Below are 13,612 nucleotides of genomic sequence, written 5' to 3' on the forward strand. Positions count from 1 at the left end.
TGTCTTTATCAAGATTACGTCTGATAATTAACACCTGATTATACAGTATGCAGGTCGATAAATGTAACATTTCCCTTGGATATAATAGCTAAATTTACTACTATATTTCACTTTAACTTTAGGTGTATGTGAGAGACGTGACGTCTACGTTTCTCAGAAATTAAGACGACCACGTGTATAATAACGAGCGCGAGTAGAACCATAAATGTGAACAGAACGTAATGGTATTACACAGATTTCAATTAAACTTGTTCGGCTTCTGCCACCAAAGCTGTATCGGACGATAACTTCAGAAATATATGAAGTCATCTATGTCAATTAAATAGGTTAAGATTCAAGTTGACTGTCTCTGAAAGGGTTTAATGATCATGAATTTAAATAACAATGTAAGTTTATCATCTAATCACGCCAATATGTATTTTAGGTGTTTGTATAAACATAAACAATGTTCAAGTCCCTATAGCATTCTATGTGATATGTATACTAGAGAGCACATCTAAACAAATGATTGCCCCAACTGTTTCTCATACTTACACATAGATCGATTGTCCTGTCTTAAATACTAAAAGAACTAGTAGAAACAGAAAACCTTGTGAACCGAGGAGGTGCACGTAAGATCGCTTCCAAAGAAGATCCTCTTAGCGTAACATTATATATAGATTGTACTATTTTTCTGGCATCACGAGTCTCTGGAAATAGAAAGTGCAGTCACATCGACAGAAGCTCACTAGTTGAGAGGGCGAACATTATAAAAACTTTCATATGTTTATGTTAAGTTATGTCGGACGGAGGAGAAGATTTTTGACCCATAGCATTTAATTCAAACCCAAATTTAACGAAAAAAGTAACGTTCATAACGTACAATGTGCTAATTAACTGTGCGCTTGCAGAGATCAGTTAGTATGCTGCAAGTCTTTTTGTGTGAGCTAAAGGGATTTTTCTTCTATTCATTCAGGATAGCTCATTTTATGAAAGCTTAAACGAAACCTTTCACGTTCATTCACGGAACGTTCTTTTCTATAGAATCAAAACATAACAGAAATGCTTTGCCATCAACAGAGCGAAGTTCACCCTTGTTCACATTACCGTTAAAGTTCATTGTCCGAGTATTTTATAAATTAAGTTAATAAGCAGACGACTCTACTCTAGTCTTAGGGGGTCATTACATCGAAATTCATTGTTAAACTCGTTTACATAAGAATTAGATTACCGAGGAGGCCTGTACGGCTATTTTTAACAGCATTATGCACACAAGAAGCCATTCTACGTTTTTGAAACGTTAGACCCAGAAACGTGTTCTGCACAACTTTAATGATCCAATTTGTTAAGAACCGTTACAGAACGAACCACGGACTGATTTTCAATAGGAAACCAATATATATCTGCTGTGTTTTGGGATTTTAGCAAAATTCAATGTAGGCTTTACAACCCCAATCGTTTCGGCACACTAGATCCAGGTCGGGTGCATTCTTTCTACGAAACGATACTTATCTCCTAACTTTTCTGTTGTTGTTCGCCTCGAGAGTTAGAAAATTCAGTTTAACTTCAGTCAGTCAACCCTCAAGCTATTTCCTATACGTGTATTCAAAGTACCACCAGCTTTTTCGATTGTTATTGTCGCTACTATGGGGCTCTCTGACGCACGCTAACCGATTAAGTTAACATTGGGCAATGGGATAAAACCAAAAAACCGCACCATCGGACGATGCGTGCTTCACAACCCAGAGCGATTTTCACGTGATGCGTTTCTTACATCGGATCTTTAAGGGGAAACCGGTTAAAATCATACATTCAGGTCCGTCTGACCGGTCCATTCATCATATGAACTATTCCTTTTCTGTCAGCTTTAAAGTACATTGATTGCGTCAGAGCTAACTGCTTGCAAGAGGCAGGCTTCGATTGGGTGACTACCACGCATCTCTGAGCGCGCTGCTGTAGTAGTTATGAACCATCAGCATCTCAGGCGATATTGATTCAAATATCAAGATCGGTAGAAGGTGGAAAAAGGTTTTTCTGAAGAATGAAAAACCAATAAAACAAAACTAATAGCTACAGAAACTGCTAATATGGCCACCTTGTTGGTTTCTAGTTGTGTTCGAGAACACAGCCTGTACGTGTCGTGGTAACGTGTTTACTAGCACAACTTAGAAACATGTGAGATACTCCAGATTCGAGACCAAGCGTCGACACACCTTGTGTCCTGTTAGGAGCCAATCGTCTGAAGCAGTGCTAAGTGGGAGCACAGAACTTCCTTTACGTCTGTCAGAGAAACCCTAGATAAATCGAGAACAGCGCCGTATTGACGACAATCTTTGAAACGATTCTTATATGTGATACCACAGACGTGGCCACGACGGAGCGAAGCTGAGGGTCAACGTGAAGTCACCCATCCCAGTTAACTATTTGTAGTTAGCTAGAACATACAAATTACAAAGCAAGACAAAACATTGAGCGTATAATGGTTACTTCGAGACTGCTTAAAACGATCTTTGATAGCAATGCGTGATCTGCTATGATCCTCTCAAAGATCTTTTTCTGAAAGAGCTTGTTCAGGTTAGAAGTTATACACGAAGGTACATAGTAGATATTTTGAATAGAAATTTAGAAAAGGATTCGAATTTCTTTTGACGTACTACTTGTCGAAAAAGAAAGACCTACGCATGATTTCATTGTCGTTAAGGGATTGCTCGCTACAGAAAGTTTTATCTTACGTATTTAGGTGGCATATCCGATACACTGCAGTGTTAGAATGAGCTTCAATGGCTATTGAATTATTGTTGATTCTTGCTAGCCTGGAAGAGAACGATTTGGAGAGATGGCTGGTTTTTTATGGTATTATTATTTCTATTATCTTTCATAATAGCGACCTGTGTAAGCATTTCGCTTACTCTTTATAGTACTGGTCTAGTGGTGCTCCCTCTGATGTAATCGCCGCCTTTTACCTTTCCCTGGCTAGGGACCTTTTCTTGTGTTATATGGCAGCGCCCCAAAAGAAAAACGCAGTCCCCTTGTTTATAATCTGAATAACGTACTCAAATGTTGAGCTCACCAAAGCCGTTCGGGAGCGTATGTATGGGCAGTACTTAACTGAATCAATAAAGTTGCCCCTGGAGGCTTACGAACTAATACCTCAGTAAAAAAAAATGAATAAGCTGTATTAGCACCGACATAAAAATACATAAGGCAATTTTCTCTTAACTAAACCTTGCCTCCTTTGCCACTTCTACTCGTTAATTCATTTCTCCGCTTGCTTGTGGCGTAATCATCGGATATTCTGAACATCTCAAACATTTCCTTGGTCTTTACAGGCAAACTCTGTAAACGTTTCCAGTAACAACAATAATAATCACATATTTGACAAGTCCGGACATCGCATACGGTGACTTTTATAGCTAAGCTCACATATGGTTCCCACAATCAGCACATCGATTTGAAACATTTAGTCTGCATAATTGTATAAAGATATAATTGAATTACGATTGTCACATATGCAGACGACACGATCTTGTCGGCCATCTGATTCGACCCAAGTAAACGTCTTTTCTTCCACCTTCTTCTCTTACCGATTCTTTCTTTCAGCGTAAAGACTCTTCAATCTAAAATTCGCAAAATGACACGGTCTAGAATATGCTAAACGCTATGCTTCAATTATGTACATTGCCTGTTCTTCCTGCTTCACGCTCCATATAAATGCAAATAAAGCTGAGAGGTTTTCCTTTGAAGAGGCTGCAATGTCAAACGTTTTGCGATTCAGTGGCGAAGACTTTTTTGCGGGTCTACCTAAGCCTCTGAAGAATGGCCGAATACGACCTCTCCGAAGGCCGAAGCCATACAAAGATGACAGCAGCAACAGTGAGCGCAGCACTAAGAAACCTATTGCCGTTATAATTGCTGTTTCTGCTATTGACAAACATAAGAAACCGGATGTTTCACATTGTATTGGCCAGGTAGTGTCGAGGTAACTTATGCCTAGGGTCATTATACTAAGAAAGTCAATCTAAGTTGATTTAATGGGCCTGCGATGGAAACCATTACTGCTGGATGTCGGTCGATACAAATCGGCCGAGTAATTGCTAACCAGCCAGAACTTGCAATTTTCAACTTTTTTTCGAACATAAAGGTTGTTATGTTCATCAAAGACACTTTGATTACAATTTTAAGTTGATTTCAATAAAATCGAGTAGACGATCGTAAGATGAACTTGCAGGTCTAAGCTAATTCGCGTAATACAATTGCAACGCTTCTAACCGACGAAAAAAAGGTCTTGTACGTAATTAGATGTTACCTTTTGCTGTCGATGATCGAGAACGTTGATCGATTTTTTTCTTAGTTAAGTTTTAAGGCTGCGTGTGGCAACAGTTCTAAGACAGTTTCTCTTCGAAATGAAAGGTACTAAAAGCAGCTCCCTTGGCTAAATAGCGCAACTAAGCCTTTTGCTAAATAAGATTCGTTTATAATAAATCTAACTGATGTGTGTTGAAAAAAGTACGTTGTTTTTTTTTTGTATTTTTCCCCCTATTTACCTCCCGTCCTGCTTAAAATTGTACTTGTATGACCATTTAACGCGACTATTTTTAGACGTGTCATAAATGGGTCCAATACGGTAGGTGAAACGAATTACCTTGTATGGCGTCAGCTTCTAGCGTATAGACGCTTGCCTATTAATTTCTTCCGGACTATGTTCTCTCTCCAGTTTACTTAAAAAAGGTCCTGCGGGCCTCTTGGGCAGGCCATTGTGCGATTATTTCTTACATTTGCATTGCGCTTTACGATTTTGTGAAACCGTTGGATAGTGTGATTTATCTTTGTTAAATATCGTGCATAATGTACGTATCAAGTAGCGAAAGAAAGGTATAAAGTGGAGCGTTATTAACGTTGGACGAGAAGACCACATGAGTACGGCCCTGGTGAATATGAAGATTAAGGCGCTTCTTGGAATGCTTTAAATTTTGGGCAGATCTTGACGGATTGTCGGAAATTGTACGAGTTATGTAACTGTTATCGAGCTGTGGTAGCAGAGCTCTAGCATATAAAATCCCCTGGATAAAATTTCTATTTTTACAGAGTGGTACAATTTTATGCAAACATAATTTGAACGAAATATACTACTGGTAATAATTTATTTGAATTCACTGCGTATGGTATAGAAAAGTGTGGCACATCTTATTTTTTCTTAATTAATAGTACAAAATATATGCTACCGACCCCTATTCTCTCTAAACATAGGTGATGTCGATATAGTTTGAACTTGTCACAAATTTTTGCTTGCTGGGGTGCTTATGGTAACTTCTACTGCAGGGTCCGCGTTATCGTATCCTCAGGGGCCCTCATTTAAATGAAGGCTGTTTTTCGCTCTCGTTCTGTTTTATCACTTCCGTTAAAGCAGGCGGCATCAACCTAACGGCAGGGTAATTAGGGGAATCAGTGGAAACATCATCTGATTTAGTAACAGTTATAACTTTAACTAGAAAGTTTCCCTTGGTTCGCAGCCGTCAAGATAAAGAAGCTTTACTGAAATTAAGCTGAACTTTAATTGTATCTGTGAAACATAAACGAAGCTATCGGTTTGCGCATCTAATATTTATTTCTAACGTTCAAGACGACGTTTTCTTTGCCTAGCTTATGACGTTGCACGTTTCGACCACTGAATATACTTGTGAATTTTTGTGATCAGTGTTTTTTTTTTTATAAATAATAAAAATTCTATTAAGAGAAATAAAAGCTTACATTGTAGCACCATATGAATGCGTATGTACATTTGCACCTAAGTTAAATCATTATATACCGTTTCCCGCTTCTTTGATACCCTTACCTTGATCTCCAACGTAATTCTGTTAACTTCTGCCCTTGGCGCTCGTTCCGGAACCTATCAAGCAGAGAAACAAGGACAAACTTTGTCTGGCTATCTTTCAAAGGGTATAATGGGGAATGGGCCTAGTCACAGTGATTCAACGTGGGTTAGTTTGATCGTAATTGAACATTTGTTCAAACAACTTTGGTCAAAACAATAGCGATACTGTTCTTGAAAACTCTCATGAAAAAAAGCTCATGAAAAGGCTCATGCAGGCCACAAGACAAAAATTCGACGGTCCAGTGTATATTTCGGACTATGTAGTTAATTTTTAGACATGTAGCTAGGACGAAAGGTTTGCGACGTTGTAGCGGCTGGATTGTACAGGTTTGTGCTAATATGAAGGAGTCGATATATAGGTATAGAAAAATATATGGAAGAGTGTGATTCCAAGCTAGAAATGGTACTACTTATCATCTATCAAGCGGATTGGTTAATCCGTTATGGGAAACAACGAACGCAGGCAGGGGTTTGCATTACTTGCCTATACGGCGAGAAGGCGGGTGATAGAACTAATTTAAGGCTAATAACCAAAGCCAAAAATTATATTCTTGTATGAAAGTAACATAAACACGTTCCTATATTTTCGTTTTATTATGTCCTGCTGATCGTACACTGCGGCGCCCCGTGTCTTGATCTTATACCGACAGCATAATTGAAAATAACAAGGATTTTTGGACCTCTTCCATAAGAGAACATATGCGTCCTTTTCACCTAAACTAACCAGCAAATCAGTGCGCTCAATCGGATACAGATGTAGAACTGCCCGGATCTATGCTATCATAGCCGTTATCTTCGTCTCTAAGTTTCACTCTTGTTACGCTTTGCATGTTTACTGGTATAAGAAAATTCCTGCCATTACAAAAATTAATTAGAACTTAATTAAACTTTGTCCAAATAATTGTTCGGGCAGTTGTTGCTTACTACGGACAAAGCAGTGGCTCTTACACTTTATGGCACTGCCTAGTCGGTCCAGGTCCAATTAACTATCAGCTATTTTTAGCTAAGTGTTTCCGTGGAAGTTATTGAGAACTGTTTCGAGTTAACTGCTATCGACAACCTAATGCCATTGATGTATTTAATGTAGAAAAGTTATTAGACACATCAGTATCGTAAAAAAAAAAAAAGGTAAGTTCGCTTTCACAACACTACTGGGGCAGATAGCGCTGTTTAGGGTAATTTCGGCTCTAAACGGATGCCTACCGTTGGAAATGGTAACATACGTTCCAGGAAGGATACATTACCTCTGCTCGAAACGTACGAAGTAAATCTCGCGTAGCGCAAGCCATTACATCATACCGACGTCGCCGATTTATACATATACATATATAATTCACATTTATTTACACGCTTGTTATTAACGAAGTTAAGATGGCTAGGTGGATCGTTGGCAGTATATTTTGTGTGATTATAAGTTTTATGCAGACCAAATGCGATGAGTACTGCACAACTTACGTGATGTCTCCAAGGAATTTGTCAATTTACTGATGATGAGCGCTGGAACTGTTCTAGAGAGCGTTGTCTACACCGATGGCGAGCGTGGCATGATATTGTAGTATAAGTAACCTTGTTCTTTTTTTAGCTATGGTTCGTTCCCATTTTGCCGTTTTCGGAGCTACACGACGCAATGTTGGTGACATTTATGATAAGTACCGCGGGAATCAGCGCGATATATATATATATATACACATATATATATATATATATATGTATGTCTGTCACGCCAAACGGCATACGTTCCTTTCATGGTTGGAATTTCTTAAATCATAGACGGAAACTATACTAGCTTTGTCACTTAATTGTTTTTGTGTGCCATCAGCTTTCAAGCGTGGCCAGTGTTAGGAATGAGATGAAATCTTTGGAGGATCAACGTAATGACTGCAATGCAAACGTCATAGGATCGGAATCGCTTTCTGCCGCCTGTGCGCCATTCCGTCGGTGAAATAGTGCCAACCATTCTGCAAGGCCATTGAAGATCAGTTTCGATCACTGACGGCCCGTCCTTACCGACGCGATGGCTACGTTAAAAGTTGTACAAGGCTAATAACTCTTTTTAGGCCTCCTCCAACTAGTTTATCTATCCTTGTGGTGCTCTTCTGCTCTCCTCTCTGTCGATTTATCCTTAACGTAGTCTGTGAGTGGGCCTCTGGGAGCACTTGCGAAAAAGTGAGACTCCTAAATCTAGCCGCTTCGGTGACCTGCTTACGCAGAAGCAATCAGGGAAGGCGGATAGCGTTCCGTATGCACTCCATAGGGACGATACTTTTGTCAAAATTATCTCAGTCTCTGGAGAGCGGTAAGTGTAACTTCATGGGATTATTATATGGAATCACAACCAGATCTGAAGCCGGCTGCGTAGACAGAAGTGCGCTGAAGATAGTAGTCTGAAATTAACGTCATAAGGATAACTTAAATCGGCCATGGGTCGAATATGGTTCGGCTGCATGAACAGTGAAAATAAATGCATTCACTAAGTGGTTTGAAAAGGTCTTTAAAGTTTTGGATTCCGAACTGCGTCAGCATTGCGTCGGGCCGCTGAACTCCAGCACGAAACCAACGCATTTACCGCAAAATTCACAAGTCGTCCAGCTTAGTAGAACGACATAGCGAAATATATACCATATATTTTTTCTTTATTACAGTCTCCGTTCTCTCGACCCTATAAGTCTATTCAAAAATGTATGTACTAACAAACACAACATAGGTTACGATTATCAAGTACAGTGTCCCAAACCGAATTTCTGAATATAAATTTAATTCCATATGAAAAACGTGTGCTCGATTTGGGTTCAACCTCCATGAGTGTATCTCAGCATGTCGGGACAATGCCTGTCCTTTGTGTACCACAAGCTTCACATCAACCCGCTTACATCCGTCTAGACATTTGCCTGTTGCAGAAATATATCTTCAGGTCACCGTGTGCTGTACCCTCTCGAGATGCCCCAGAAGGATCCACACTGTACAGCTGCAACAGCTGGACGAATAGATCTGTCGCTTTACTCGTTGGCCATGAGGACCTTCCTATCGATCATACAAACGCTCTGCACCGATGTTTGTATGTTGAATCGACATACCTACGCAATAATGGATCTCCGCCAGGAGCTCGTGCGGCTGTCGGGTTCTGTTCACTCTTTGGCAGTGCCGACTAGGTTGCCTCCGTCTGATGCTGGAATCCGGTTCCGCCATCAGTGACAGCAAATACAAGTTTTACGGCGACCGATACAGCCACGAATTGACCAATCAATGTCGATCACTAAACGTCCACTGTTGCCTGTCACGGACGACCCGTACTTCAAATCGACGTTAGGAAGGCAAAGCGACCGAGCGCATTTTCAGCCTAGCTCTCACTGAGAACGAAAAATGGCGTATCATAGACTAGGTATGTCATTCGCTTAATACGTGTTTCGTATCTGAGGGAAGCTGGTGTTGCAACCGCTCGACGATGGCGGACTTGAACTCGAGGCCGGTTAGGCTATACTGCGGAGAACATAAGATGATGAACATGAGACGCTGCTGTTGATGATTAAGGTTTAAATTGGATAGTATTGGTTAATAAAACAAGCTGACCACTACATCATAGCAGTAGCGTGGTAAATATATACTTGCGTTCACGCAGAAAAGCGGGCGAACACGCACACGAGGTGTCAGGTCGACGTAGAAGACTGCTTAGTCAAAGGTCCATTTGGGTTAAATTAAATTGATAAATCACTGTGACATTGATCAAAGTGATGGCAGCGGATGGCAGGCTAACGGGCCTGATACGGCGCAGAAGTACCGAAATTTATACGAATTTATACTACCGAGCTTGTCTTAGACTACCTATCGTTTAGATAAATAGATCAGTAGACTTTTTATAGAAAAACGCAAATTATGAACAACATTGCAATGCTCAAATTTAAGGTATATTAGGGAACTGTTTCATAAGTATAGAGAGTTCAAAGTCATAGGAGTTATATCGCGAAGTATTTAGTAGATAAATGTAAACAGCAACGAGAAAATAGAAAGTATATTTAATTATATTTTGGATTAGTAGATCTTTTTTTTTTTTAATTTAAAAGTCATTCTATTGGCTTTGACTATCTGCTGAATCGTGCAATTGACGATGATTGCCTTCGAAAATCTGCAGTCGCAGTTTGCGGGCATCCAATGTAAGTTCACAGTATTGCCATGACCCGAATAAACCCTTTCCATCATAGACCATACGTCATGGTAGTAATAACTTACCTTCGTAGTCGTAATAGTCGCACTGGTAGCGTAGCTACCCGCAATCTGTCGAGATTCAGTCTAAATATATATTTGTATGTGTTCATATAATTAACATTAAGCTGATCCTACACAAAGGAAATTGTTACGCTAGATACTATGCAAAGCAACTTTGTTTCGAGTGTTTCGAAGCCAGCAATGGCGATGCCACTGTCTGTTGCGAAACCAATAATGCCATTTCGTCGTGTACGTGAAGAAGTAGCTGTTAGCGCCTATCTGACAACGGAATTGTCGCAGACCGACACCAGCGGGCGTTCATATTAACTACAGATCTCGACAAAATCAATTCCGCTAGCTGATTAAATTGAAGGAACCATCTTGAACATCTTTTTGCACTCCATCTTTTTTTTTTTTTTCTAATCTGAAATATGTGTCTCTGCGTCTCTGCGCTGAACTATCGTACTACTGGCTTTTTCGATTGCCACTGGTGGTCTAGAAACTCAGTTGGTGGACTAAAACAAACGGAAGAGGTAGAGATATTCAGGTGATGATAGGGACGCAATGCATGAAGATGTCTGCTTTTTCTAGTTTGCTTGGCATTTCGTTCATGGGACGTTGAGCTAATTAGAAGATATTGGCTACCCTTTTCAGTGCTTTAGCAGTGAGATCCTACGGAGCCTGTTCCCCGCAGTGTATACGACCCTGTGGTTGGTGCTGCTGCTGACGCTGTACAAATCAGGCTTAGGGCCTAGCATCATGATAGCAGACGGAGAAAAGGCTGATACCAGAAGTAAAGTCGAGCGCTCAACCGGTGTATCCTGAGGCCGACCCATTTGTCCTGTACCATTCAGAATCCACGACGGGCTGCGTTACCGGCGCACAGGAAGCAGGAAAGAGATCGCATTTTTCTTTGAAGATACACTAGAGCAAGGCGGGGCAGAGTTGGCAAGCACGCGAAGCAACGGGGGGATCGGCAAAAGTAACTTTAGATTGGATTTGAAGCGGTCGTGCCGTCGACGGCTAACGTTGAAAACTGTGAGAAAACCTCTGGACACGATTGAGCTTTAGCTGGTGCTGGCTGTCAACAGATCCCTGCCTCTCTTTGTCTCTCTCTATATGAGAAAGATAATAAGGGTGAAAATATAACACAAGCATCCGAGCATAGCATCCGAGTGCTGACAGTGAAGCTACGGTTAAGCCTTTTCGACGGCCATCTTCTAACAGGTGCTTTGTTAGAACCTCTGTGCTCGACAATCCTTCTCACTACAGCTCCGATCAGTCCAATTACGAGAATCCCACAAATTCTGAAGCTATAATTCGAATGTGCAGTGTAAGGTCCAAGTGCATATCCGTATATATATGAAATACACAATATATATGTTTAATACTAATTTATATATGTATCTATATGTAGATGAGAGGCAAGCTATATATTTTTAATAATATCAATGAAATATAAAGAAAAGACAACGTTGCGGCTAGAATAACAACAGAATAGATCGGCAATGCATTTTACTAATTGTAGTTGTTATACAATGATATAGTACATCGGACCGTATATGGCGGCTACACAAGATGAAGATGAATTAACGGCTCTTTATTTCTCAAAAAAATAAACGTCAATCGAGCACTGATCGAGTTAATTGTTAGAACAATGAGTTTAAAAACGGTGAGTACGGCGTCGCCGTTGTTGGGGGTGACGGTTTAGTTCTGTTGACAGTCGTTGTTTGACGGATAGCAGCTGATAGCCCATTGCCAACCATTGCCTCGCAGCGGATGGTGAGGCGACCCTTGTCAAAGTGGCTGGACTTCACTGCAAACAGAAAGAATATTGTAGATTATTTAAAACATTAGTTATATGTAGTAATTGAGAGTAAAGTAAACATTACGTACTAAAAATATGAGTTACTTTTAAAGATGAGAAGATTAAGTTTATTTAATTTATTCTTTTGTATTTTTGTGTATTACCATTGTAAGTTATTCGATGGCAAAACGCCTATCGGATGAATCTAGGTTATACTCTGTATAGGATTTGAAGCGATGTTTCGCAGATCGTCTTCATAAAGCGACTACCGACTGGCTGCAATATGTCTTATGAAATGGCAGACAAAAAAACTTTTTGCTTAGCAAGGGGTGTCGACATGAGCAGTATAGGCCTAGTGTAATGGATTCTTCTGTTGACGCTGTATGAGGCTACATCCGCGCTATGCGTGATATTCACGTAATTAGCTCGTTCAGGCTTGTTTCTGTTCGTCGAACACGACAGGGTCATATGGAACAGCCTAATACGTGACCCTATCACGCCGTGAGCCGAATTATCCAGGCTCCATTTTCCGATATTAGCTTGTTTCTACTTAGTTTCGTACTTGCCCCCCAACTTAGGAGACATGAATCTTTCATCTGTGACTGAATTAGAATACGAACTTTTACACGTGCACGTGCGTACAGAGAAGTGACGAGACTGTCTCCATCCGAGACCTTTATCGCCAAACACTTAACGTTAAGAAAATAAACGAGTTCCAGACCCAATACTTCGAGTTCAGCTCTATAACACAAATCGGATAATATGCAGAACCCGATCAGGCTGGCAGAAAAATAACGGGAATGACAACTGTACATGTAAGCTAAAGACCTTCTTCTTATATTTTGCCACATGAATCCTGATTTAAATAGATGGTAACAATTTATAAATAAATTGTCATTACGCGCTTGTCATAGTTTCGGTTAACGTTTGGTATTAATACTAACTCTATTAACTCGAAGGTCGGTATCTCTACATTTTGCTCTCAGCCGTGTCTTGATAACTTCATGTGCAGCAACTAGACTGAATGAACTTTTTTTTAATTATCATTTTTTCCTAGAAATGATTTAGGTCCACTCAAATTTCAGAACCTCGGATGTGGCTTATTGACCATAAGGTCTATTACGAGAAATTTTAATCTATATTATGTGCTAAATTGCGCCAATATTGCAACCTGTAAATGTCATGACAGCCTTGACATACAGATCTAGTGAACTGCTATGGCAGCGAACTTATTCAACTAAAAAAGCTGACTTTTTAAAGTAAAACCATTATCGTCTGAAAAAAGGTTCTACGATCCCGCTATTTTGCAGCAATACATACCTATGTTTTTACATCGTTGGCTCAACACTGTATATGTAACAATGGAAAACAATTGAACTACAGGGAGCTAGCCAAATTTGCTTCAACTTATCCGCAGATTGCAACGAAACTTGACAGAGTGGCCCAATCATTTCTATACTATGTATATATATACGTGTATGTGCATGTGGGAATATCGTATCAGTTAACCCAAAAAAGTGTAACAGCTGACTAAAAGTACCCGATATGGCCTATTCTGTCGGAGAAATCCCAGATTTTCAGCAGATAAAATCGAATAAGTTACATCTACCCGAATTGGCACAAACGGTGAACATTATCTTTTCGACCCTTGATTGATTGTATCCAGGATTGTAGATACGTGTATTTTGTTTTATTTACATGTTTGGTATTTTATGGAAAGCAATAGACGGGGCGGTAATGAGCTTGATACAAGC

At 40.0% G+C, this 13,612-nt stretch overlaps 1 protein-coding gene across 3 annotated transcripts in view; it reads right to left on the reverse strand.

The window, feature by feature from the left end:
• Positions 1-11,533: 11,533 nt before the first annotated feature.
• The window catches only part of LOC111263314 (uncharacterized), a 44,563-nt gene continuing 42,484 nt past the window's right edge, over positions 11,534-13,612 (reverse strand). For all 3 annotated transcript variants that reach the window (XM_022838276.2, XM_022838277.2, XM_086969543.1), the window contains one exon: positions 11,534-11,867. In XM_022838276.2, the coding sequence (XP_022694011.1) occupies positions 11,701-11,867 (167 nt within the window). In that variant the 3' untranslated portion in view covers positions 11,534-11,700. The remainder of the gene's footprint in view (positions 11,868-13,612) is intronic.

The sequence above is a fragment of the Varroa jacobsoni genome, unplaced genomic scaffold (genome assembly GCF_002532875.2).
Source record: "Varroa jacobsoni isolate VJ856 unplaced genomic scaffold, vjacob_1.0 scaffold_755, whole genome shotgun sequence".
Taxonomy (NCBI): domain Eukaryota; kingdom Metazoa; phylum Arthropoda; class Arachnida; order Mesostigmata; family Varroidae; genus Varroa; species Varroa jacobsoni.